This window comes from Brachyhypopomus gauderio, chromosome 5 (assembly GCF_052324685.1).
Source record: "Brachyhypopomus gauderio isolate BG-103 chromosome 5, BGAUD_0.2, whole genome shotgun sequence".
In the NCBI taxonomy this organism is placed as follows: Eukaryota; Metazoa; Chordata; class Actinopteri; order Gymnotiformes; family Hypopomidae; genus Brachyhypopomus; species Brachyhypopomus gauderio.
In genome coordinates, this window is record NC_135215.1 from 13,090,094 (window position 1) to 13,117,266 (window position 27,173).

The following is a 27,173-nucleotide window of genomic DNA, read 5'->3' on the forward strand; positions in this document are numbered from 1 at the left end:
TCTACTTTCGTCACAAGGTGTATGAAATCAAGCACACAGCCATGCACTCTCTGTAGTCAAACATTGGCAGTAGAATGGGGCATTTGGATCAACACTGGGACTCAGGAACTATCATAGAATAAAGTCTGTCACCTTTTCCACATGTCACTTCATGAACGTTCTGCTCTGCTGCTCTATCTAAGATCACCGACAGCTCGGCCATGATGTGTCAGACCATACCAACACATTCTCACACTTCAGCAGCCAATCACTGAAAGGAGCACATAACTCCTCTGTTACATCCCACACTGTGAAGCTCCAGAACCTTCTGGAAGCTACACCATCAGAAGGACGCACAGCCCTCAGCTGGAGAGGTGTAAAGCACACTACCACTGGACTCTGGAGCAATGGGAACTTGTTCTTTGGAGTGATGAATCATTCTGCTAGCCCATAATTCAGCTAGTACAAATCTGGGTGTAGAGGACGGGAGGAGAAAGCAACCCACTGGAATACATAACACCAACAGCCCAGTTCATAACAGTACATAACACCAACAGCCCAGTTCATAACAGTACATAACACCAACAGCCCAGTTCATAACAGTACATAACACCAACAGCCCAGTTCATAACAGTACATAACACCAACAGCCCAGTTCATAACAGTACATAACACCAACAGCCCAGTTCATAACAGTACATAACACCAACAGCCCAGTTCATAACAGTACATAACACCAACAGCCCAGTTAAGTGGAGGAGGGATAATGTTTTGGAGCTGGTCGTCAGGGTTGGCGATAAGGCCCTCAGTTCCAGTGAGGGTTAATGTACATATTACCGTACACAAGATATTCATCATGGTCTCCCCCCTCCGGCACTGCAGTTCCCATGGCCCCAGCACTGCATGCTTTTGTTTCTGATTCGTCTGTGTGGCTTTTGTTTTTGTTTCTGATTCGTCTGTGTGGCTTTTGTTTTTGTTTCTGTTTTTGTTTCTGATTCGTCTGTGTGGCTTTTGTTTTTGTTTCTGATTCGTCTGTGTGGCTATTGTTTTTGTTTCTGATTCGTCTGTGTGGCTTTTGTTTTTGTTTCTGATTCACAAATTGTACACAAAGTTTCCAGAGAAACAGGACGTTTAGGACAGAGGTCCTTCATCAGCTGTGCAAGCAAGGTGCTTCTGATTTAATAGGAGGAGGAACCAGTATATACATGAAAAAGTGGATGTAAATCATCACATTCATTCCATGAGGTTCTAAAGTTCCAAGAATGTAGATCAGTTCTTTTTCTTTGAATTCCCTAATTTCATTGCTGCTATAGCAACAAATGCTTTTGCAAACAGATATGTCATTAATACAATATCCATTAGTCTTAAAATGCCTTGACACTGGAAATGACACCCCCTTAATCCTGATGGTCCAAGTCTTCTCTTGGTTTCTCCATGTAATGCTGATTACGCCTCTTGCAAGTAATGCAATAGGCAACTCCTGCTGTGGTGCATGAGGATGAATGAGTGAGAATGTTGAGTTATATATATATATATATATATATATATATATATATATATATATATATACTGTGTGTGTGTGTATATATATATATATATATATATATATATATATATATATATATATATATATATATATATATATATAGGCATATATATATATATATATATATATAGGCATATATATATATATATATATATATATATAGGCATATAGACTTCCTGTCATTGTGTTGTAATTTTCTACTTACCCCTTTATTGTTACAGCCATCCTTGCATCTGTATTCATGGCGTCTCTTTGATTTAATTATGTTGTTGCTACCTGTGTTAAGTGTGTTTTTTTAGTTTTGTCTCCTTGTCTTCCAGCCAGGAATTGTCCTAAATAAAAGCTTTTTACACAGTGACATGCTTGCAGTGTAGGGGCTGCAGGGAAAGTCCTTTCCTGTTCCAACATGTCTGCTGTGCTTTGATGAGTTTGATGAGGGGTCTGCACACAGTGGCCTTCTCACCCATCATCATTTCCACAGCAACACTCCACAATCCTGCAGAAATCCTCCCCCAGAACGTGTGAAGGCTCATGGGGATGGGGGTTTGGGTTGGGGGTTTGGGTTGGGGGTTTGGGTTGGGGTTTAGGATGGGGGTTTGGGTTGGGGGTTTGGAATGGGGCGTCCAGCAAGCTCATGATGGCGTAATGCTCAGATGTCCACATGGTTTTGCGTAGGATAGATCCTGTGCAATATGTCACTGACATAATTTACACCCTTCCGTAAGTGTGAATGTGTTTCCATGTGTTTTTTACACACTGTGGTTGCAGGTTGTTCCTTTTATACCACTTGGAGGTCTAGTAAATTCCACAATTACAGTAATTTACTGGTATGTATGTTTAAGCACAGTTTATATCTCTGTGTTTTGAGGCAACGTGTGTGTGTAAAATTACCTTTGAAGCACAGTAGTATTTAGTATATGTGTGCATTTATTGGAATTGGTTTAACTGCTTTAATTGGTATGATTAGTGTAATTTGGTGTGTGTGTGTATGTGTGTGTGCGTTTTGTGATGTATCTTTTTCTGATCTCTTTTTCAGGTATGATATGGTCTGAGTGTAAGGAGATTTGGTCTGATGGTCCACGGGAGTACGTCCTGCACCTATGGAATGTTCTAGACTTTGGCATGCTGTCCATCTTTGTGGCGTCCTTCACAGCTCGTCTCATGGCCTTCCTGAAAGCTTCAAAGGCACAACTATATGTCGACCTCCATGTGCCCAACCACGACCTCAGCAATGCCTCCCTGCCCGCCGATGTTGCCTACTTCACGTATGGTGAGTGATCCACCAGCTTGTTCCTGTAGCGGCACTTGGAAGCCTAGTATAGTTCACTATAACCATTTCCAGTGATATACTGTGTATTTACCTCACTTTAATGTATTCTCACATCACTGTAATCTACCACAGATTTATGAAGAAGCTGCAATTTGTTTATATTATTTTGATCTCCTCAGACTGTAAATTGTGTCTATGCCTGTCTGTGTCTATGCCTGTCTGTGTCTACGCCTGTCCGTCTCTACGCCTGTCCGTCTCTACGCCTGTTTGTCTCTATGCCTGTCTGTCTCTATGCCTTGCTGACAACTCTGTATAAGCAGAAATAACAAGTATGCACCCCCTTCTCGAGGTTCCACTTCGGTCCCTGGGGGTAGTTAGCATGCAGGATATGTATTATGGGATGGATCGCTGTATTTCTTACTTAACATCTTAGTTTAGCCTTGACAATAGAGCAGCACGCTTGCAATCAGTCAAGTTATATTGCTGTGTTTAAGCATGAGACTCTTGCGCTTCAAAGCAATAACAAAGACTCAGTTAGAGCTCCAGGTACATTCACTGATGACTCATCCGTTTATTCAAAAGCAAGATATCCTCAAGACTTAATGAACAGCAATAACATGGCACTCACAGCTACGACTGAAAGTAATCTTTCACGGACTCATTATCTAGCTCTCTGCTAACTCATTGGTACAAAGCTTCAAACCGCAGGTTCAGCCTAACATGCTGGTATACGTAGATTAACTTTGAATTTGTAAGAATTGCAGTCTGAATTCTCCCTGTTCATCTTGCCTGTGAGATAAGAATGACTTTACCTAAGCATGAATTATAGCTCACTTAATTTCAGATACAGATTCTGCAGTACTAGTATAGAACAGATGTCCTACACCATCCAGTGATAAGGAAATGAATACAAAATCCAGATCTCACTATAGTTTGTTATAAGCATATATAATCATACTATAGTATGCTTGACTGTCTCCCTGTACAAGTTATCAATGCTGCTATCTACTGGTGCAAACTGGTAATGACATGCATCACTGCACAACTCGAAAACCAGCAGAGAGGCCACTATAAGGGACAGAGAGACTGAAAGACTGAAATGTTTTATATATATATATATATATATATGTATATACTATATTGTCAAAAGGATTCACTCACCCATCCAAATGATTGGAATCAGGTGTATAAACTTAAGCACCTAGGCATGCAGACTGTTTTTACAAACATTTGTGAAAGAATGGGTCAAACTATCAGCTGTAGTAGTCAGCTGTGGAAGACAACAACTCAGCCACGATGTGGTAGACCACGTAAACTGACGGAGTTGGATAAGCTCAAGAACAGTGTGCAGAGAGTTTCATGGAATGGGTTTCCATGGTCAAGCAGCTGCATCCAAGCCATACACACCAAGTGCAATGCAAAGTGGCGGATGCAGTGGTGTAAAGCACGCCGTCACTGGACTCTAGAGCAGTGGATATGTGTTCTCTGGAGTGATGAATCATGCTTCTCCGTCTGGCAATCTGATGGACGAGTCTGGGTCTGGTGGTTGCCAGGAAAACGGTACTTGTCTGACTGCATTGTGCCAAGTGTAAAGTTTGGTGGAGGGGGGATTATGGTGTGGGGTTGTTTTTCAGGTTGTTTTTCAGGGGCTTGGCCCCTTAGTTCCAGTGAAAGCAAGTCTGAATGCTTCAGCATGCCAAGACATTTTGGACAATTTCATGCTTTCAACTTTGTAGGAACAGTTTGAAGCTGGCCCCTTCCTCTTCCAACATGACTATGCACCAGTGCACAAAGCAAGGTCCATAAAGACATGGATGACAGAGTCTGATGTGAATGAACTTGACTGGCCTACACAGAGGTCTGACCTCAGCCCAACAGAACACCTTTGGGATGAATTAGAGTGGAGACTGAGAGCCAGGCCTTCTCATCCAACATCAGTATGTGATCTCACAAATGCGCTTCTAGAAGAATGGTCAAAAACCCCATAAACACACTCCTAAACCTTGTGGACAGCCTTCCCCAAAGAGTTGAAGCTGTTCTAGCTGCAAAAAGTGGACCAACGTCATATTGAACCCTATGGATTAGGAATGGAATGCCACTAATATGTGAGTCAAGGAAGGTGAATGAATACTTTTGGGAATATAGTGTATATATTTATTGGGGTGGAACTCCATTAAAAAATTAATCTAATTAATTAATCGAAATTAATTGCATTTCAATATTTAACATGAGAATTATTAATTTAAATTTGAATGATGAATCAATGAACATAAGCATAAACTTCAACATCTTGTTTATTTTTCCACCAGTCTACTACACAGACCAATAGATGAGTGCAGAAAACAGCAAACAGTTTTCAGAATGCTGGAAATTCTGACCAAAAATGTTGTTTAATTTTGAGAGTTTTGCTCAGGATATTGGAACAATAAGAATGGTAGATGGTAGACTTTTTCTTTAATTTCCCAGGCCTCTGCCACAGCTATAAAGTCCTCTGCACAGGCATCTCCATAGTGCCTAGAAGTGGTCTTCTGCATGCTCAAAGCAAATGACTGGATCTTCCATTCATCATCTATAATATGAGCTGTCACACCAAGATAATTCTTATTGCTAACAACAAAGTCACAGGAGCACTTCCACCCAAAAGGGAAGTAAAACAGGTTATTGTGAAAAGTGCCACAAATGTGGCTCTGACTGGGGATCACTGGACCTCTGTTTGCTAACAATAACCTGTTTTACTTCTGTTTTCTCATCATACAGCTGCCGGATTTTCTTCGACATTGTCTTCCTGGACGGCAGTTCGTAACTTGCATCAGCTGACGCAATTTGCAGCGCTTCTTGTAAGCCTTTATCTTCGAGCACAGAGAGCGGTCTACAGTCCACATCAATCCATGTCGCCAGTGAATTGGTCAATTTGTCTGACGTGGACTTTGACATTTTGTTTCTTAATTTGAACCCCAACATGTGGTCGAGTGTTGACTGGCAACACTGTTTGCTCTTACTAGGAATACATTTATTATTTTGTATTTATTTACAAAACATGTTTTGCGTTGAGGTGGTAACAAAGGGTGGAAGTGCTCCTGTGATAAGCGAACTCCTTCCTGCATAAAGTGCACACTTGTCTCTTCTTTCCTGAGCTCAGAGCTCAGGTTTTCTACTTGAGGGTCCCGTATCTTGGCTGTTCCCAGGACTGTCCTCTTCTGGACAGAGATGCTGCCAGATGTTAGATGTTGTTCCGGAGATCTGATGTCACTGATGTTTGTCCACTGCAGCCCTCTTCTGATGTTTGTCTATCAGTGCTGTGTCCCATTGGTTATCCATTACCAATTGCTCAGTTTGCATCTAGACGTCCCACAGGTTCTTAGTTCTGTGATTCTCTTCCACCTTGTGGGAGTCTGTCCCACTTTGACCTCAGAACATCCAGCCTATACCTAGCACAGATGTTTCGGTATACTCTGTATATCCTGCTCGTATGTACTGGATCTCAGGGGCATCTATGCACAGCTAATATCTTATATTCCACCTGGTATTGTAGATCCCAACCTCTATTGATTTTGTTTCGAGAGCTTGTTCCTGTGCTGCCATGATTAGTGTCTCCGTGCTGTCTTTCAATCCAGCCTTTTCCAGCCACAGGTAGGACTTCTTCATATCAGCCACTATTTGCCAGTGGTACATACTGTGCAGGCATTTATCTTCCCACGTTGGAACCTTCCTCCTCTTTCCCATCCACCCTGGGTTTCTGATGTCTGAGCTACTCACTAACCACCTCACCACTTGGGACCATTTTCCTGGCTTACTCCTAGATCTTGGATATTTCATCCTGGGTAGTGGCCCTAATGCTCAATAATCCTGCCCTCCCCCCATCCCCCCATCCCCCCATCTCCCTATCCCCTTTTGGATGGAACTCCCTGTGTATTACGAGCAGTTTCCTTGTTTTGATGTCAGTGATTTATATCTCATTCTTTGGTAATCTTATTATACCAGAGGGGTATTTGATGACTGGTAGAGTGTAGGTGTTCTTCCCATTCAGCTGAATTCTCAGCCCTCACTCTGTGTAGATATTTGGCCTTGTGACCTCTTCATGATTCATATTTGCCCGTGGGATTCCAAGAAACTTGTAGCAGCCCTCAATGTCTGCCCCTCATGTTACATTCTGGTAGTAACCATCCAAAGTGCTCTATACATATATTTTCTTATATATATAATGACATATGAATTTTAGAACCCCATACACACACACACACACACTGGTCACTATGTTACATACCCCTTGCCCTCTTTTTCCTTAAGACCTGCCTTAATTCTTCATGGCATAGATGATATCGGTTCAACGAGGTGCTGGAAACACTCCTCAAGACAAATTTTAGTCCATACTGACATGACAGCATCACTTAGATACTCCAGATCTGTCAGCTACACATCCATAATGCAAATCTTCCATTGCTCCGTATCCCAAAGTTGGATCTACTGGATTGAGATCTGGTGACCATGGAGGCCATTTGAAATAAGTGAACTCATTGTCATGTTCAAGAAACTAGTCTGAGATGATTTGAGCTTTGAGACATGGCATGTTATCCTCCTGGATTAGCTATCAGAAGATTGGTATGCCATAGTCATGAATGCGTAAGCATAGTCAGCAACAATTCTCAGGGAGGCTGTGGGGTTTAAATGATCCTCAGACCATATTAAGGGGCCCAAAGTTGGGAATAAATATCCCCCACACCAGTACACCACAACCAGTAGCCTGAACCCTTGATCCCAATCAGGATGGATCCATGCTATGTTGTTTATTCCAAATTCTGACCCTACCATCTGAATGTTGCAGCAGAAATCCAGACTCATCACACCAGGAAATGCTTTTCCAATCTTCTGTTGTCTATATTTGATCAGCCCATGTGAACTGTAGCCTCAGTAACCTATACTAGGCTAACAGAAGTGCCAACTTGAAATTTAAAGTTAAATCTTCCCAATCTCAGAATGCTAATCATCGAATATAATCCAATCACATAAGTGGAAAAATAATTAACTATACTGATAGGCTACGAATAAAAGTAGGTGTGTCCCTGCCAAAAGTTTAAGGACCTACATAGACACCCATTATTCCTGCGCCCCACACACAGGATGTATACGGTACACGTAATGTCACAGAAATTCAGGAGATATAATTACTGATCTAAAAAAAAATAATAATGGCAAGTATTACTAGTTTCATAACTAGTTATATCATGCAATATATAATTTACATAAGTTTATATGTACAGTATAAGTAGCATTTGTTCTCTGGATAATTTGATGGGGGCGGCGCCCCAGCGCACCCTACTGACCAGCCGCCACTGGTATGGACATGTCTTTTCATTCTTCTGAACCATTTTCATTATTAAGTATTGATCCCTTTTTCTTTAACATGCTGTTGTCTGCCTGCTTCTCTCCTCCATGTCTCTCTCAGCCAGGAATAAGTGGAGGCCGTCTGATCCTCAGATTATTTCTGAAGGGCTGTACGCCATCGCCGTGGTGCTGAGCTTCTCCCGCATCGCCTACATCCTCCCAGCCAATGAGAGCTTCGGCCCGCTGCAGATCTCCCTGGGGCGCACTGTGAAGGACATTTTCAAGTTCATGGTGATCTTCATCATGGTCTTCGTTGCCTTCATGATTGGAATGTTCAACCTGTACTCTTACTACTTAGGAGCCAAGTACAACCCTGCCTTCACTACGTAAGAGGAATTTGTTGTTGCTGTTGTTGTTTTATGGGAGATGTGAGCAACACACACACACACACACACACACACACACTCACTCACACACACACACACATCAGGGTGGATCATGGAGATATAGGGTATCTATATTGGCTTTGGAGGGGTGATTTATCCACACCCCCATACACACACACACACACACACACTCACTCACACACACAATTTATTGTCACATACACCCATACAGTTTCTTTTCTCTTTACCTATCCACTGCTGAATGTCACCACTTCTCTACCACCACACACACAAATCACACGCACATACAAATATTAACATTCACTGACATTTCTGATTGCACTGTATGTATTCTGTCATTTTAAGGTTTTACTATCAGCAGCCCTGCTTTTAACATGCTGTTAGAAAGACCCTTCAGAGACTGCCAGTGACTTTCTATTACTTAAGTCCTTTCGTTCTGAGACTTTCACTGTCTACCTCCTTTCTTCTCTTCTTTCTTCTATCTACTCTCTCCTCTCATGGCTTTCTCTCTATTGGTCTCTGCTTCCCTCTCACTCTCTCCACCACTCTCTGTGCTTCTCTCTCTCTCTCCCTCTCACACTGCCTCTCTCTCTCTCTCTCTCTCTCTCTCCCTCTCACACTGCCTCTCTCTCTCTCTCTCTCTCTCTCTCTCTCTCTCTCTCCTCTCACACTGCCTCTCTCTCTCTCTCTCTCTCTCTCTCTCTCTCTCTCTCTCTCTCTCTCTCTCTCTCTCTCTCTCTCTCTCTCTCTCTCTCTCTCTCTCTCTCTCTCTCTCTCTCCCCCCTCCCTATCTCTCCTACAGCTGTCATGCCTTATCGTAGGACCGCTCTTGCCATCGCTGTAAGGCTCATTGATATTCACTCTGCAGATCTATGTGAGATAGGAGAGATTCGCTTAATTGCAATGTTTCCCAAATCACTCCGTGAATGGATTTGAGGCTGTTTGATGTGCACAGTGTCTGCTGTGCAACCTGCTCCAGTTCCCACTGCCTGAGCGGCTGCTTAGATAACCACACTTAATTGACGTGAAAGTGTCTTATCTCGAGTTCTCACAATGGTTTGGGTACATTTAGCCTTGTTCACTTCTTGTGACAACGAGGTCAAAATTTCCCAGGCCCTGACCAGGCATTGTAATCTATCTAAATATACCGAATCTAGTCAAAGGATATCCAAACAGGCCGCGTTGTTTTAAGCTCCTCTCCTCGTCCTGTTAAACTTTCCCTCTCTTAGTCCCTGTGGTACTTTGAGAGAATACATTTGGCGAGGTGTTTAATCCTAATTACACTTTTGTCTCGGCGGCTGCAGTCTTGCAAAATTAGCATGCTGATTAAAGTCTCGTTCCGCCAGCCACATCAACCCCTGCGATCAACCGACCGACAAGCGGCCCGGGAAATCCCGCTCCTGTCGCCATGGCTACGCTCCACTGCGTTTCGTTCACACTTCCTAATGTGGAGTTTTAGAGTGGGATGGGGGGAGGGGGGGGAGGGGGCGGACCCTCCCCCTCTGTGCTGGATCCATGTGTCTGCACCAGGCACGATTGATTTTGGCTGCTGTCTCGAGGTCTCTGGAAGCCTGTACCATGGCACTGACTTCTCTGGACATGGCCAGTCAGCGACCGCATTCGATCAGTCGACTGTATTCCCAGACTGCAGCCGCCAGTGTAATTCCATCTGAAATGCCCGGTGTGGTTGCCTGCCCTCCGAGCCTCACTGTGTCAGGGAAACGAGTGGGCCACGCATCTTTACACAGCTCAGGGAGCTGTGGGCTTCGTTATGCAGGAAGCTCGGAGCCTTTCTTCTGTCTCTGTCAGTGGAATAAGACGCCTGAGCCAGTGCAGGGAGGCTCTTCACAGAGAGGCAGCCTGCCTCTAATATTCCAGGCTTACACACACGTCTGGCAATCAGGTGTGAGTAGGTATTTGCAGTCAATCACAATCAGACAGACTGTAATGATGTCAGTTGGTTGAAGCTAATGATAAAATAGAGTAGTTGCACACAATTGAATGTGAATGCCCACAGAATGGATGGGGTCCTCGGTGCAGCTCCCTGGAGATGTGGAGGCGTGGCTCCATAAATGCTGCTCTCACACCAAAGAGCACACAGTATCATCAGTGTTAATGAGTGAAGCAGAAGTAATATCAATGTGAACAGTAGGGGGCAGCATGGTATTTATGTATTATAGAGTATGCCTGAGTCAGTAACACACACACACACACACACACACAAATGTGTACAAATATAAACATAAACATTATCAGAGTCATTCAAATATAGTTAATATATATTTTTGCATGCAATATGTTGTTCATGGATATGTGTTCACAGATTCAAAACCTAATAGGTTGTAATCATGTGACCTTAAACATATTTCTGTTGTTGTTACAAACCTCACATTTCTGAAATGATGTGTATGTCTATGTCTGTTTGTCCCCACTAGTGTGTATAGGTACTGTATGTGTGTGTGGATGTGCGGGTATCTTTGTATGTGAGAAATTAATACGTGAACTGGATTATAGAATGTCTGGAGGGACCAAACACACGAAGCAGAGCACCAAGAGTCCACAGATACACACACACACACACACACACACACACACACACACACACACACACACACACACACACACACAGACACACAGAGAGCAGTCCTCTCACTTGACACCTGTTGGGCAGGAGGTGACCCTGATGGGGACAGAAAGTGAAGATGGATAGAGGGTGAGTTAAGAGGACAGAGACGCCATGGCTAAATCACAACTAAGCATACCAGAGCAAAGAACGAGGGGACATGAATAGCAAGTCAGGTGCCCTAACGAGGGGCGGGACAGGTGCCCTAACGAGGGGCGGGACAGGTGCCCTAACGAGGGGCGGGACAGGTGCCCTAACGAGGGGCGGGACAGGTGCCCTAACGAGGGGCGGGACAGGTGCCCTACCGAGGGGCGGGACAGGTGCCCTAACGAGGGTGGGACAGGTGCCCTAACGAGGGGCGGGACAGGTGCCCTAACGAGGGCGGGACATGGGCTAAGAGGCAGAACGGTCAGAACGTGGACACGGCGAGAGGAGATTTGTCAAGGGAGCAATTGTGGCTGAGGGGAGCAGTGTGTGAAGAAAGAGTCAAGAGAGTGGATGATGAGGAGGAGGATGGAGGGGTGAGAGAGAAAAGAAAAGAGAGGTTATGAAAGGAAGGGACAGGGAGCCGGTGAGGGCAGGTGAGCAGCGGAAGTGGGGAAGAGTTAGGAGAAGCAGGAGATACGAAGAGGCATCCGTAATATATACACAAAGAGCAAGAACCGAAAAAAGAGAAGGAATCAGGTGGAGGAGGGAGTAGGAGGAGGGTGGTGGTGCTGGAGATGATGGAGTGAATGTGAGAACAGTGGAATGAAAGGACAGAGTGGAGGAAGCAGCACTGCAGGCGATATATTTAGGAGTGAAAGAATAAAGGATGGATGGAGAGGAAAGGCAGGCTGGAGGAGAAGGAGAAAAAAATGACCCTAAACTGATTTGGAAAAAACTGGACGTCCACACACACACACACACACACACACACAGATGTACACACACATACACACACACACACAACATGAAGGCCTATGTATGCGGGAGGCTGAGTTATTTCTAGCATGAGACTGTTAGATTTTCTTTTTAAAGTAAATGTGTGTGTGTGTGTGTGTGTGTGTGTGTGTGTGTGTGTGTGTGTGTGTGTGTGTGTGTGTGTGTGTGTGTGTCTGTGTGTGCGTATGTGACTGTGTGTGAACTAAATGCTCAGCGTGAGGTGGTTTTACTGCAGAATAAAGAGTACTTAAAGAACACCTATAAACCCCCCACCACCACGACCAACCACCACCCACCATGAGTGTGCTGACAGTATTCTGCCTAGGCGCATGCATCAACACACACACACACACACACACACAGCTCACGTCATGATCATCCACAGCATTCACCCTACGCCTGAAATCCCTCTGGATCTCACTGACAATCAGCAACCATGAGAATATGATTCCCCCAGCTATGCAGACGGAGAGCGATAAAAAGAGAAGAAGGGAGAGAGGGAGGAAGGGAAGGAGAAAAGGAGAGATAACCGACACGGAACCTGACATCACTGACACTCATGGCAACAAACGTGTTTTGAACAGACACTGTCACTGTGCTCCCACCAGCAGAGAGGAGAGGCAACCCAGGCCATGTAGTGAGGAGGAGTGGTCAGGATGGGGGCGTGGCTTCAGCCTCACCTCTCTCATGGGGAGGCACGCCCACTGTGTTGTGCCTCTCGCATAGTTGATGATACAGTGACAGGTATGGGCACCAGTGAAAGCAGTGGATTTGCTTTCATGCCCCCCCACCCACTCCCACACACACACACACACACACACACACACACACACACACACACACACACACACACACACACACACACACACATCCTTTACGCCCAATTCAATTATTCTTCAAAGTCATCTCAAAAAATGACAATAGAACAGCCCTATGAAGCTTTCGAATTTCCATAGAGATGAGCTCCAAAAACCACCTAAATGTTCTTAGAAATGCTCTGTTGTGTTGAGTTAATGTACAGAATCATTACTCTGAAGAACAGACAAAGGACCTCAGACAAAGGAGGCATAAATGTGGCTGGCACAAGAGAGGCTGAAGCCTGCAAAAACATTCATCTTAAAAATTAAATATAGTAAAATTAAATAAATGGTCGTCTGGTAAATGTTTTTTATGAATGTGTAGAGTGATTTTAACTGCTTAAGATAATTATCAAGTTACAAACACAGCAGTCCAAATTGACTAAATTGTCATACTGAATTTTTTGGAATAATTACTAATAATGAATGACATCAAGAATTTGACCTCTGATTAACTTTCAGAGAGGCTCAGGACCACAGAGAGAGCAAACGTAACTTACCCTGACCCCCCAGAGGCACTGGGCTCACCCCCCCCCCCCCCCCCCCCCCCCCCCCCCACCAAACATCCAAGCTTATCCAAGGCCAATAATATGATATGATGAAAGGAAATACTCCAGCATTTATGCACAACCTGAAACCAAGAGCAAATGATTAAGATGGCAGTGCTTTAACTGTGAGCCACTAGAACCACTCTTATTGCTATTTGCTGTTGTTTTATTTTCATACTCTTTTCATTTTTGACCATTTTCCATGTGTACCAGTTTGATGATGATAAAGAGAGCACGACAGTAGAAATTCACCATTGGTGAAGTTCTACAGGGCTGCAGCTAACTCCACAATATACCACAATGCAGACCACTAGGGGCTCAGTTTAGCTTCATTAAGAAGGACCAGGGGGAAAATGGCTTTTTGCGAAACAGGGTAAGACTGAACTGGTACTTTGCACAATAACATCTCATACTTTGTTTAAGGTATTAACAAAATCATCTTTGCTGATAATCATCAAATTATTGCATGACTGATACATGATCTAGACTTGGATAATAGTGTTAATGTGGTCATGTGACCTTTGATTGAATGGGGCGGCTTGAATAAGAAGGGAATTGGAGGGAGAGAGAGCAGGAGGGCAGACGGCAGTAGAGGCGGAGCCTGAGAGCGCAGGAGGGCAGACGGCAGTGGAGGCGGAGCCTGAGAGAGCTGGAAATGTAAGTGTATGAGTAAGAGGCTTAGCACTGGAGGGGGAGGGAGAACAAAGACCTCCAGGATGAAAGGCAATAACAACAACAACAAACAAAGAAAACCACATACACAACGTGTACTAAATATTTGTAATGTGGTTGTTTGATTGCGAAGGGAGATCAACGGCTGTTAAGTAACACAATAATGATGAGGCACTTTAGACAGAACAGAAAGGGGCATGTGTTATTTCAGATGTGATGTGAGATGCAGTGAGTGCTGTCGTCCGTGGTCTGTGTGGGCGAAGTTAGGTAGTGATGCCAGTTCTCCGCCTCGAACCTGTGCGTGACTAAAAAAAGCCTGTGTGTGTGTGTGTGTGTGTATGTGTGTGTGTGTGTGTGTGTGTGTGTGTGTGTGTGTGTGTGTGTGTGTGTGTGTGTGTGTGTGAGAGAGAGAGAGAGAGAGAATTGGTCTGTGTCTTGTATGTTTTCCAGAGGACGTATAGGAAGCGTAAGTAGAAAGAGTAAGAATGTAAGGGAAAGGAGTGGAGAGGTGTAGAAAACACAGCGGCGGGAGGGAGGCAGTCTCCCGCGTGAGATACGGCACCACGCGGGAAAACCACAGCCAGACAATGAGGCTGGAGGGAGGGATGGAGAGACACTAATGTGCCTGAAGAGAATGATATGGAGGAAGGAGAGGAGAATAGGGCTAGAGAGCGAGACAGCGAGGTAGTTAGGAGGAAGAGTCCAGAGGGAGGTGTGGAGACAGTAGCCAGGGAGGAGACTACAGCAGGGAGAGGCTGATTGGCTGAGGTGTTGTTGGATCCAGTGGCTTCACTGGCAGGATCTTCATAGCTATTAAATGGCATCTGTTCTTCCTGTCTGAGTAAGTGCTTCACACTAATTAGCAAATGAACAAGTATAAGAATGCTGAGAAAAGAATTAGAAATGAGATTATAGAAATAATAGGTAACTAAGATAAACAGATGTTTAAAGTGGAGTCCAGGAATGTAGCCTCTTAGAGGGCAACAGCAGTGCACTGATCAGTGCTTTTACTGATTCCACCCACCTGACTTACCTTGCAAAGGGCTTGATGATTAAATCAATAAGTGAAATCAGGTGTATTACAGGCAGTTATATGTGATGGAGAGGAGAGTGAACTGTAAGAAATCCATAATCAGCATCACTGCCATAGCAGGGTGGACTCAAGCAGGCAAAGGCACAATAGACAAATCCACTGCAGAAAACAACATACTAGAACCAGAGGAATGAAGGACACCTGGATGTTGGAGCTGAGAAAACATGACCAACAAAGTCAGTTGCATTAGTTGCATTCCAAAAACCAGCAAGATTTCCAGAGCAGTGAGTGAAAGTGTATAAAACCGTCGCCGTGGAGATGCAGGAACGCCAGCCGGATGGTTCGGAGCGGATGCTTCCAGTGTGTTCATTAGGGACATGATGATATGTACTTGCATGAAGCTAATGGATATGCAGGATTAGTGGATTGTATGTAATTGGAATGAAATGAGTGATCTCTTGGGTTTTAATCAGAGGCTTGCAACATATTAGTAGACACAGTGTTCAAAATAGCCACCAATCCTAGAGGCCGACCACAAGCCAATAAACGAGTTACCATGGAGTGCAGGATTTACCAAGGTGGTGCCATGTCCTCGCTGCTGGCCCTGAACCCCCTTAATGAAATCATCACCATCCTCTCCAAAAGTGGGCACAGATACAGGCTACAGAATGGATTGAACATCAGACACCTCCTCTACACAGATGACATAAAGCTGTATGCCAGAAATAAATAAGACAGCGATGGCTGGTTACACACCCAGTAATGAATATAGATCAATGGCAGTGGAATGTCATTCGGACTGGTTAAGTGTGGTCTGATGATATTGGATGTTACAAGAAGAGGGAAGGTAGTTAGAAATGAGGGGACTGTACTTCCAGAATGTATAACATAACAGATGTTGAGAGCACCTACAAGTACCTTCGAATCCCACAGGCAAATGGGAATCATGAAACATCCAAGATCCAGGAGTATGCCAGGAAGATGGCCCCAGGTGATGAAGTTCTTAGTACCTCAGACAGCAGAAATGCAAGGTGAATGGGAGGAGCAACAGGTTCCATCATGGGGAGATAAATGTCTGCACAGAATGTACCAGTGGCAAATAGAGGAAGTGGCTGATAGAGAGAAATCCTACCAATCGTTGGAAAAGGCTTGAAAGACATGAAGGAATTGAAAGACAGCAAGGAGGCACTAATGATGGCAGCACAGGAACAAGCACTGAATACAAGATCAACTTGAGGCTACCACTCCAGGCAGGACCCCATATGCAGGCAGTGCAAAGGTGCCTGAGACAGTCCAGCACATAACAGAGCTATGCAAGATGCTAGCAGACAGAGCATACATGGAACACTGTAACCATGCGGCTGACGTAATATACAGAAACATATATGGTGTGTGTGGTCTGGATGTCCCATGGTCAAAGTGGGCCACACCTCCATAAGATGGTCGACAAAGACCAAGCTAAGATCCTGTGGGACATCCACATACAGACTGACAGAACAGTAATGGCTAATCGGACATAGTAGTGATGGACAAACAGTAGAAGAGGACTGTAGTGATGGATGTAATGTCATGGTACAGCCCCTGACTCCTCCCTCGGGCATGTCTGGGTGTCCACATGTGACTATGTTTATATGTGCATGCATCGGCATGTGTGTGTTTATCTCCGTCATTTGTATCACATGTTCCTTGCATCATTAATGTGATGTGCTGCCCTTGTGTCTGGTTTGTGTTTAGGTGTGTGTCTTGTCTAGCGTCCTTGTCGGTTGTTGTCTGCCTTTCGTCCCATGTGAGTTCAGTGTAATTATATGTCTACCGTAGTGTCTGAAAGAAAAGAGCCTAATAATGTGCTTTCATCTTGCCGTCCTGACTTCGCCTCACAACGTTACATGTAGCAAATCCCATCATCAATATCAAATAATACAAAAAACTTGAGAAATACCAAAGGCTGAGAGATGAGCTGGAAAAGATGTGGAAGGTGAAGGCAACAGTGGTCCCCATAGTAACTGGAGCACTAGGGTCCCCCAAAGTGGAAGGCTGGCTCCAGCAGTCCCCAAGAAGACCCCAGGAAGAACGGTTAACATCTCCATGCAGAATAGTTTAGTTCTGAAAACAGCTGCAAGATACAACACAGGACCCAGGCCTTTGGTAGAGGATTGAGGATAATGGAGAAAGAGACAGGAGGAATGTGAGTGGACAATGTTTTTATACCATTGTCTAGATTGGCATGGTTCTGTTTTGGGTTTTTTGTTTTTTTTGTTTTTTTATTCATTTGTTTGATTTTTTAAATGTATTTTTTTCTTGAAGATAATACCCTGTTTGAGATTAACTTTTTTGTACAATCCTTAAATCTACCAAAGAGAGCAAAACAGGCAAACAAATACATAAATAATAAGAGGGCTGATGTAGCTGTCTCTGCATAAACCCCACATCCATTTTGGAAATGAGATCTAACAGCAGGGAAAAGGCAATGTGGCTCAGGGTGAGTGTGGCTCAGGGCAAATGTGCCTCTGGGCAAGTCTGGCTTGGGGCAAATGTGCCTCGGGCCGAGTCTGGCTTGGCCGCTTTGGTGTACTGACTACATGAATTCAGGGCTGGCTAGACGTTATTGCTTTATATTGAACGTTATCTGCTAGTAGGAGCCAAAAGTCGGCTGCTGCATTTTGCCAATGGAGAGATGGGCTATGATGTGAGTCAGACTCTAGACCTGGCTTGGAACACTCACAGCTCTCTGGCATGGCCAGTCACTCCCGGCTCGGGCCGTTATTTTGGGTCATGGCCATTGGGCTCATTTCCAATAATTTCTTGCAACAAAAATCACTATAGATGGGAGAAGAATCTGCTTCTCGTAGATGTGTGCGCTCAGAGCCGCCCAGAGCACTAATGCAGCACCCTCAAAGCTTCGGCTTTGCTTCAGTTTAGGGATTTCTCCTGCACAGAGGGCACATGGGGAACAATGTGAAGGCCACAGCAGTAACTCAAGACAATGCTACTTTAGTTGAACATTTTTTTCCTTTGTAGTATTGTGTTCTTTTATAAATCCACCACCATCAATAACTTTTAATGTTCAATCCACCTTATGAAATTCACTTTGATATGTTGGAAAAAAATGTTCCAAAGAGTACGTTTTATTATCGGCCCAAAACAAGTTATGAGAGCCATTAAGGCTGGTTGATGACTTTTTAAAGGATGTCTCTGTGCACTTTTCTTCATTGTGATTGACCACCTCATAATTCTCAACTATGAGCACAATTTTTAGAAGATAGACATTAGATATTTGAAAAGAAATTTGTGCTGCTTGAGGATGAAAAAGCGAGCAGCTTCTGAGAAAAGGACACAAAGGACACCTGCAAAAGAAGATGTTTTGTCATTTCTATTTTTCTGATGGATAAAAAACATTGCTTTTCCCAAATTGCAGTGATATAGTTGAAGAAAGAATAGAGTAGCTCAGTGTGGCTAAAATGCTGGGAGTTAAGAATCTTAGCTTCAGGTCATTCTTGTTTAGTCTGGTTCATCTGATTTTGTAGGGTACTAGTAACACCAGTGCCATGGGTTTAACTTCTACTGTGCACACATATTGTTTTAAAAGACTTAACATTCAGTGATTAAAAGGCTCTTAACTAGCTTTTTAAATATGAAATGTAGAGTAATGTGTTTTAATAGACTGGCAGAATTACTTTTTCAATCAATATGAAGAGTTTGGGTTCCAAACACCTGGATTAATATTTTGTTTTAAATTAGTATCAGATGGTGTAGTGTCAATAATATAAATGGTCTGTTATTGGGCAAAAACTATCCAAGCTGTACTGTGTTCTGTGACCAACCGCGGGTCTATTTGAGATTTTAGTGAAAGGTCAGATTTAAGCCATGTGTACATTTAAATATGTACATGCACCAATTAAAGATAAGGAAAAGCAAAGTTGACCCTGACTGTATTACCAGTGTATGTGCTTTGTATGTCAGGGATCCAACACACCTCCAGCTATCATTTTAATTCTGAGTTAGTTTTGATCTACAGATCACTCAGTGCAATAAATGCTCCCCTAATTTCAACTAGCCATCTGCCCACTGATTGATGGTAAAATTTCAGTTACACTTCTACTGAAGGAAAAGTTTATTTTAATGCCCAGTGTTCAACAGTTCATTTAGTAATCAAAGAATTTCTACCCCACAGATTTTACTAAAATTTACTCATAAAGAATTTTCTTTGTCATTAAGAAGTATTTGTCATTAAGAATACAGACCACTCTTATGTAAACAAAGAACTACAAACATACAAAGTGGAAAAAGATTGTTCCCAAAAATATTTCTGATGTCTAAAATCAAATATACACACACAAACACTTTTTGCTGTCTCTTAGAAGTGGGTTGTTTTGTGAACATCTGCAGAAATACAGATTTGTCTTTGTAAGAAATAAGAAGAGGTAATTCCAGGCCCAAACCCAGATGGCATTCTACCACTGGTAGTTGTTTGGCTGGCTACCTGAGCAGTGTCAGGCTAAAATAACCGTGTACATGGAGTGTGTGCTTTCCGCTGAACAGGCTGGTCAGCAGTGCAGCTCTGCCATATTTAAGCATCAGTGCAAAAATGAGACATATTTCACAAAACCAAGAAAAACTGAAAAGATTGAAAAAAATGCAGGATGATGCAAGTGTACAAGTGTGTGTGTGTGTGTGTTAGTTACTAGGTAAGGAAGCTATGAGAAATAAATCTTGTGTTCCACATTGAGCTGAAACCAGGCAGTAGTCACTAATCCATTTTAAAGGCAAGTGTGCACACTCACAAACTGCACGTGTATGATCAGTCAGATTGCATTAGAGTTTCTAATATTAAACTGCCATTAAAAGGAAAAGGCCTATCCTCAAGAGAGATGAGATCATCCCATCGCCATGGATACTGCCCTGACAGACAGATAATCTTTTAATATTTATGCACGCCTCGGCATGCCTGAGAGAGCGAGTGAGAAAGAAGATGAGAAAGAGAGGCAAAGAGTCGGACGAGTGACCAAAGTGTGAGTGAGTTTGAGTCATAGCCAGGCGCTTTGAAAGCCATCTTTGTTTACATGATGTGTGTGGAACTGTGGGTACTCGAAGCAGGCTGGCACATTCAATGGGTCGGCTGCTCTATGCCATCCTAGAGTGTTTAATGATCACCGTGTTTGTAACGCAGAAAAGATCACATCTGTTAATCCTTAAAATGTGACTGTTCCTGTAATCTGACATCGGCCTGGAAAAAAACTTCTGAAAACGTTCAAATAAAAATCTGAAGATGTTATTTTGGAATCCCTGGTTGTGTCTCAATAAGGGGAATTTAGAGAGAGCTGGAGAGAGAGAGATAATATTTATTAGAAGGAAAGTGAGGAGAGGTGTGGAGAGCTGTGGAGGACGTTAGGAAGAGCTATTTTGCTCACCAAGTGCTTATTAATTAATCTCTCCCTGATGTACTTTGCCTGTTTAATAATGTATTAGCTATGGCAATTTAACACGTGCTAATCATACAATAAAATGCAAGATTCACAGAAAAAACAACAGCCTCTAATCAAGTGACAAGAATACCTGCTGCAGGACTATACTCTCAAAAGTCCTGCACAGTGAGTATACCTTTAATTCTATATAATAGTTTTAATCACAGTGCAGAAAATTTCTGAAGAGAACTTCTATATTACTCCTTAGCTAAATTTAGAGACATCTGATGAGTCATGTGTAAGTTCTGAAACTGGCTATCGCTCATGTGACTTAATATCTACCTGCAAATTTATCATCATGGAGTAAACTGTGTGAGGCAATGTATGTGCTTGTGTGTGTGTGTGTGTATCACACTCCTGTCCTTGACTCCCTCTCCCATGTGATGGGACTTTCCACATGCTGTTGTTTGTTTCCCTCGTTAAGCTTGTCTCCATGTGATCCTTGTCTACCTCTGTTTCCACGTTGGCCACACCCCCCTTGTTAGCGACCGACCTGACTTCACCTGTGTCTTCTTCCTTTTCTAATCAGAGTGTGTATAAATCCCCTGTTGTTATGCTTTGCCCTCGTCCGGTATTGTGAGTACATTGGTGGCCATGTTGTGTAATTAATGTGACCTCGTTTGTAACCCTTGTGACTATGCCGATGTTGTGTTTGTGTGTTTGTATCATTGTGTATTGTTGTTACTCTGATACACTGCACAACTACCACATGCATTTGCGCACATTACCAGCAGTGTCCACACACAAAGCCCTTCTGTTTTTAGCATTTATCTATGAGTCAATGCAATCTTAATAATCTTAATAATCTTAATCTTACCGACTCCTGAGCTCACTGTCCCTCTTCTCTGTTAGTGTAACTGACTTCACACCTCTACACACTCCAGAGGTCACAGAGAGAGAGGGAGAGAGAGAGATGGAGGGAGAGGGAGAGAGAGAGATGGATGTAGAGGGAGAGAGAGATAGGGAGAGGGAGAGCTCTTTCCTTCCCAGACTGATCGGCACTCCATCCATGATGGCTTTTTGGCTGTGCTGTAAGGGCACAGTGATGGGTTATGAATGGCCATCATAAAATCATTCAGCAAACTGTGCAGTCTCTCTCTCACACACACACATACACACACACACACACACACACACACACGCTTTCAGTTACGCAAATCAGACTCCGTCACTCTGCAGCATGCAGACTGCCCAACCAGTGATGATTAATCCGAACACGCATTGGATACTGTAATCCATGGCCTACATACCTCAGAATGGCCATATCGGACAATTTGTAAAATGTCAGCACGTGGGTTCAGAAGGATGGAGGCCCACAGGAGGTGTTTGTGATTCAGAGGACATGTTCACACTGTCAGGCCACTACCCTCCAATCAGGGAAGGAAAGTGGAATATATAAAGAAGGTGCCAATTAAAGCCATTGCATCATGGCCTCACGTGTCTGTTTGTGTGAGTGTGTCCATGTGGGTGCATTTCAGTGTGGAGGAGAGCTTTAAGACACTGTTCTGTGTGTGGTGTATTTCAGTGTGGAGGAGAGCTTTAAGACACTGTTCTGTGTGTGGTGTATTTCAGTGTGGAGGAGAGCTTTAAGACACTGTTCTGTGTGTGGTGTGTGTGTGTGTGTGTGGTTTATTTCCGTGTGGGGGAGAGCTTTAAGACACTGTTCGGTGTGGTGTGTGTGCGTGTTTGGGGGGGGGGGGGGGGGGGGGGTTTATTTCAGTGTGGAGGAGAGCTTTAAGACACTGTTCTGTGTGTTGTGTGGTGTGTGTGTGTGGTGCATTTCAGTGTGGAAGAGAGCTTTAAGACATTGTTCTGTGTGTGGTGTGTGTGTGTGTGGTTTTTTTTCAGTGTGGAGGAGAGCTTTAAGACTCTGTTCTGGTCCATTTTCGGCCTATCGGAGGTGATTTCGGTGGTTCTGAAGTACGATCATAAGTTCATCGAGAACATCGGCTATGTTCTGTATGGTGTCTATAATGTCACCATGGTGGTGGTTCTGCTGAACATGCTCATAGCCATGATAAACAGCTCCTACCAAGAAATTGAGGTGAGTGCAAGCCCATGAAGAGCTAATCAATCATTATGCTGTCTGATCACATTCATGATTACCAAATCAGACACTCCTCAGCCACTTAGCAGGTACTTAATAAATTACAGGTCAAGATTAAACAGACTCTAGACTTGTGATTAGTTCATAATCATTTTTGTCAATTAGCTTTTGCTGACAGTGATTTCACTCAGGCTTTTCACATATTTCTTCCTCTTCCATCATCTTTCTTTCTTTCTTTCTTTCTTTGATATTTAGCAAGCAGTAACATATTAAAAAGCACATCTTGAATCTAGGGAGCTAAAACTAAAGATCTAATCTGAAAGCTTGGTGTTGTAATAGTCTCAGCCCTCATCTTTATCTGAGCCATATCAAATCAATCACCAAAACAGCTACCTATTTAAGAATATAGCCAGAACCAAAGGATCATGTGTGCTTTTATCTCCAGCAGGGTTGACCACAATAATGGTCTCCTAACAAGACTCCCTATAAAAATCATTTAAAAGTTATGGCTTCTTCAGACTGGTGCTGTGAGTTTTTACAGGACAGAAAGTCCTACACAGGCTTTCAGTTAGCTAGAGAATTGACTTGAAGGATTACTGCTGGTCTGTAAAACACTGAATGGAATAGACAGATAATGCTTTTCAGATATTCTCAAAGAGTAGAGCCTAGAAGTCAAACCAATCACATTGAAGCAGCGATTAGCTCATAACTAGAACCAACTCCCAGATTAACTAAGTTGTGTTCCAAAGGCATTTCCAGGTTAAAATGCAGGTTAAAAACATTATAGTGTGAACCTTATTCTGATGCTTTATTTAATTATTGCATGTTTTAGTGCATTTCATCAACTGTATTTTTCCTTTTTATTCATTTTACTAGTCTGTTATTTTTCTTTTGTATTTAAGTGATTGTACTACAATTGTATAATTACATTTTCTATTTCAAAAGTTTAATTTGACCTTTTCTTTAATGTTGTAACAACCGTCCTGAGGTGTTGGAGCTCAGGAAGCAATCAACTTTACAATTTTATTCTGTCTGTGTAAAGCCCTTTGAACAACCATTTTATAAAGAACATGCTATACAAATAAAACTAAATGTCCTTTCTCTCTCTCTCTCTCTCTCTCACCATCTTTATCTCTGTCTCTAGGAGGATGCTGATGTTGAGTGGAAGTTTGCTCGTGCTAAGTTGTGGCTCTCGTATTTTGATGAGGGTCGTACCTTGCCCGCCCCGTTCAATCTGGTGCCCAGTCCAAAGTCATTCTACTATCTGGTCCTACGCACTAAAGCCTGCCTCGTGCACCTCTGCAAGGCCAAGGGTCATCACCATGACCACGAGCTGGAAATGGGAATGCTCAACTCAAGACTAAAGGTCTGAAAAAAGAAAATTAATGGTTTCTTCTGCCTCCAGTGAAAAGATTAAACTTTGATAGTTAAAATATCAGATAGTGTGTGTGTGTGTGTGTGTGTGTGTGTGTGTGTGTGTGTGTGTGTGTGTGTGTGTGTGTGTGTGTGTGTGTGTGTGTGTGTGTGTGTGTGTGTGTGTGTGTGTGTGTGTACCCTGCCCCTAAGTAGGACTTGAAAAACTGAAAGACACTAAGCAGGTCAGGCCTTACATCATTGCAATCCATTGGCGTTTGACAACAAGAGAGAAAGGTGTGAAAGCACCCTGTAGTGCATGTGCATGCACACATACACACCTTTTACTAACACAGCCCCAGAAACATACACACCTGTGTAGCCGTAGTTGGCAGTATGAATGCAGGCTACATGCCATATGTGTGTTTGCTGATTGCATTGGCTGCTTTCTGCATGTCCCCTCATCACAGCGCAGATGTGAAAGTCTCCTGATTGCGAGAGGAGGTTTTTTGTTTCTCTCTTTTCTTTTTTTTCTGTATTTTTCCGCTGTCATTCTCATCACATTCAGCTCGAGGCTCATCATGCATTCTTCAGACAGAGCTCTTCAGTCAATCAGACCGCCTCTCCAAAAGTACCCAAGACGCTGCAACGGAACTGCAGAAATTCTTCGATAAATACTTTATCGCTCTGTTTTGTTCTGAAACGTTTAGAGATGCTATTTCCCCCACTCCAAGTCACTTGTTTCTGGTAGTGAAAGTTCTAACTGTGCAGCTTGTGGGAGAAGAGAATGTAGCCTGCACAACGTAAGCAGAAGAATGCTTTGTAGATTGTCTTAAAAAAAAAAAACTGCTCTGATGGGTTTAGCAGGGATGACGGAGCACAGATGTCATTTTAAATGCTCATCTCACTTGTTACGTTTTGATTCTCATTTCATCTTTGCAGGTGGATCGATATCGAGCTCACCTGAGAACAAGGGAGGACTATACGGTGAAAAAGCCGATCAAAAACCCCACCCGCTACCAGGTATGGGGAAGAAAAATAGAGAGAGATGCGAGGGGGAAGGGATACAGATAGAGAACCAAGTTCAACTCGGTTTTAGAACATACACTCCAAACCCATTGGCTCAGAGCCACAGAACCATCTGGTAAACAAAACTCAGCTCTGCTGGGCTGCTTTGCAAATGAGGGAGCCTGTAGGGCCCTTACTGAGCCTGTGGGGCTGTGAATATAATAAAACAAATATTTTTACCTGCTAAATGTTATCCGTGGTTCAAGCACTCCAACACCAGTACTGGATCACTGGTGGAAGGTGAACTGGGAGGACAGAAGGGAATGTGGTCGCTTCACATCCGCAGTGCCAGGATGTAAATACTGTCATGGTACTGCAAGGAAACAAGATGCAGTGTCAGCTACCTGCAGGCACTTATCTGCTGTGATGTCTCATTGAGCCAGTAAAGCCGTGGAAACATCCGTCAGAAGTCCTGAAAATGTCAGGAGCTGGAAAAGTGTCCTTGTTTAGATTTTGCCAGTTTAACAGGAACGGCAGCTCCAGGGTGGATTCGTGTCCCTCTATGAACATCAAAAGCACTAAAATGAAGTGTGTCTGTGTTTTTATTGGGATCTCATACCCAGTAAAGTCTCCGTTTAGCTTTTATGTCATATGGTGTCGTACTGTATCAAGATAGCTGACAATAAAACAGCACTAGAGTAGGAAACACACCATAAGCCAGTGTGTTTCCCACACACCTCCCCTTCTCTCCCTCCCTCTCCAACAGAAGATTATGAAGCGTCTCATAAAGAGGTATGTTCTGAAGGCCCAGGTCGACAGGGAGAACGATGAAGTCAATGAAGGTAAAAATCTCATCTGCCTATGTGTGTGTGTGTGTGTGTGTGTGTGTGTACAAGGGCACACCAGTATATTTTAACATACAGATGGTGTAAACCTAGTAGGACATCTTGCTGAGTGCATATGCAAACACACATGCAAAATATTTAGTGTTGACAAATGCACATGATGAAGGTGAAGTACCCCCAGCTGTGTGTGTGTGTGTGTGTGTGTGTGTGTGTGTGTGTGTGTGTGTGTGTGTGTGTGTGTGTGTGTGTGTGTGTGAAAGAGTGAGGGAGGATGAATGAGAGAGAGACAGAGTGACACAGTTAGAGAACGTAAGAGAGACAGAGAGAGAGACAGTTTGAGAGACAGAGTTAGAGAATGAGGATTTTGTGTGCTTGTGTGAATTTGCATGCATGCTCGCATTGCTTCTACAATATACTGGCATTATACTTGCGAGGAATCTGGCATTTTGGCCAGTTTTAGAGTTCCTGTTATCCTCTGTTTATTGTAAGGTTATCCTCTAATGGACATGTGTGATGAGAACCCCATGTGCTGAATAAATGTTTGTACTAGCTTTTGCTAAATGTAAAAAAAAAAGAAAACAAAATAAATAAGTTCTTGATCCTAGTTCAGGATTTTGGACCCTGAATGTGTGCATACTTTGTGTGTGTGTGTGTGTGTGTGTGTGTGTGTGTGTGTGTGTGTGTGTGTGTGTGTGCGTGCGTGTGTGCTGTAGGTGAGCTGAAGGAGATAAAGCAGGATATTTCCAGTCTGCGGTATGAGCTACTGGAGGACAAATCTCAGGCCACGGAAGAACTGGCCAACCTCATTCAACAACTCAGCGACAAGCTTGGCAGGAACGCCAAAAAACAGCCGTGAGCAGCAGCACTGGTGGGGGAGGGGCATGGGCGGGGCGGGGGCGGAGCAGGAGAGTGGGTGAGAGAGCAGCCAGGATAGGAGAGAGAGGAAGTGAGAGGCAGATGGAGCAAAAATGGAGCCTTTCTCAGTTGCTTTGACTCCAACTCTGAAATGGTGTCTAATTTTATAAAACTTGCTCTTGATCTTGACACATGAAATTCGTCTGTGAAGTGCAAGGCATTTACAAGCCACTGACAACTATACCAGAGAAAACTTGGAAAAAATAAATTGCGTCCTCAATGTTTTGGCATTTCCCTCTGCTTTGCACTGCTGTGTCTCATGAGGACATTAAGAGTTTACAAATTGCTGACATTCGCATTGAACATTTAACAAATATAACTTATGTGCGTAATGACACTAAAATCTGATTTTGTCAGCAATC

General features: G+C 43.3%; 1 protein-coding gene across 1 annotated transcript in view; it reads left to right on the forward strand.

Annotated features, from left to right (window-relative positions):
- trpc7b (transient receptor potential cation channel, subfamily C, member 7b) overlaps positions 1 to 27,173 on the forward strand; it is a 55,090-nt gene that overhangs the window by 24,662 nt on the left and 3,255 nt on the right. The window contains exons 6-12 of the mRNA XM_077005811.1: positions 2,562 to 2,795; positions 8,239 to 8,503; positions 22,492 to 22,687; positions 23,835 to 24,056; positions 24,986 to 25,066; positions 25,818 to 25,893; positions 26,610 to 26,748. Coding sequence (XP_076861926.1) covers positions 2,562 to 2,795; positions 8,239 to 8,503; positions 22,492 to 22,687; positions 23,835 to 24,056; positions 24,986 to 25,066; positions 25,818 to 25,893; positions 26,610 to 26,748 — 1,213 coding nt within the window. The remainder of the gene's footprint in view (positions 1 to 2,561; positions 2,796 to 8,238; positions 8,504 to 22,491; positions 22,688 to 23,834; positions 24,057 to 24,985; positions 25,067 to 25,817; positions 25,894 to 26,609; positions 26,749 to 27,173) is intronic.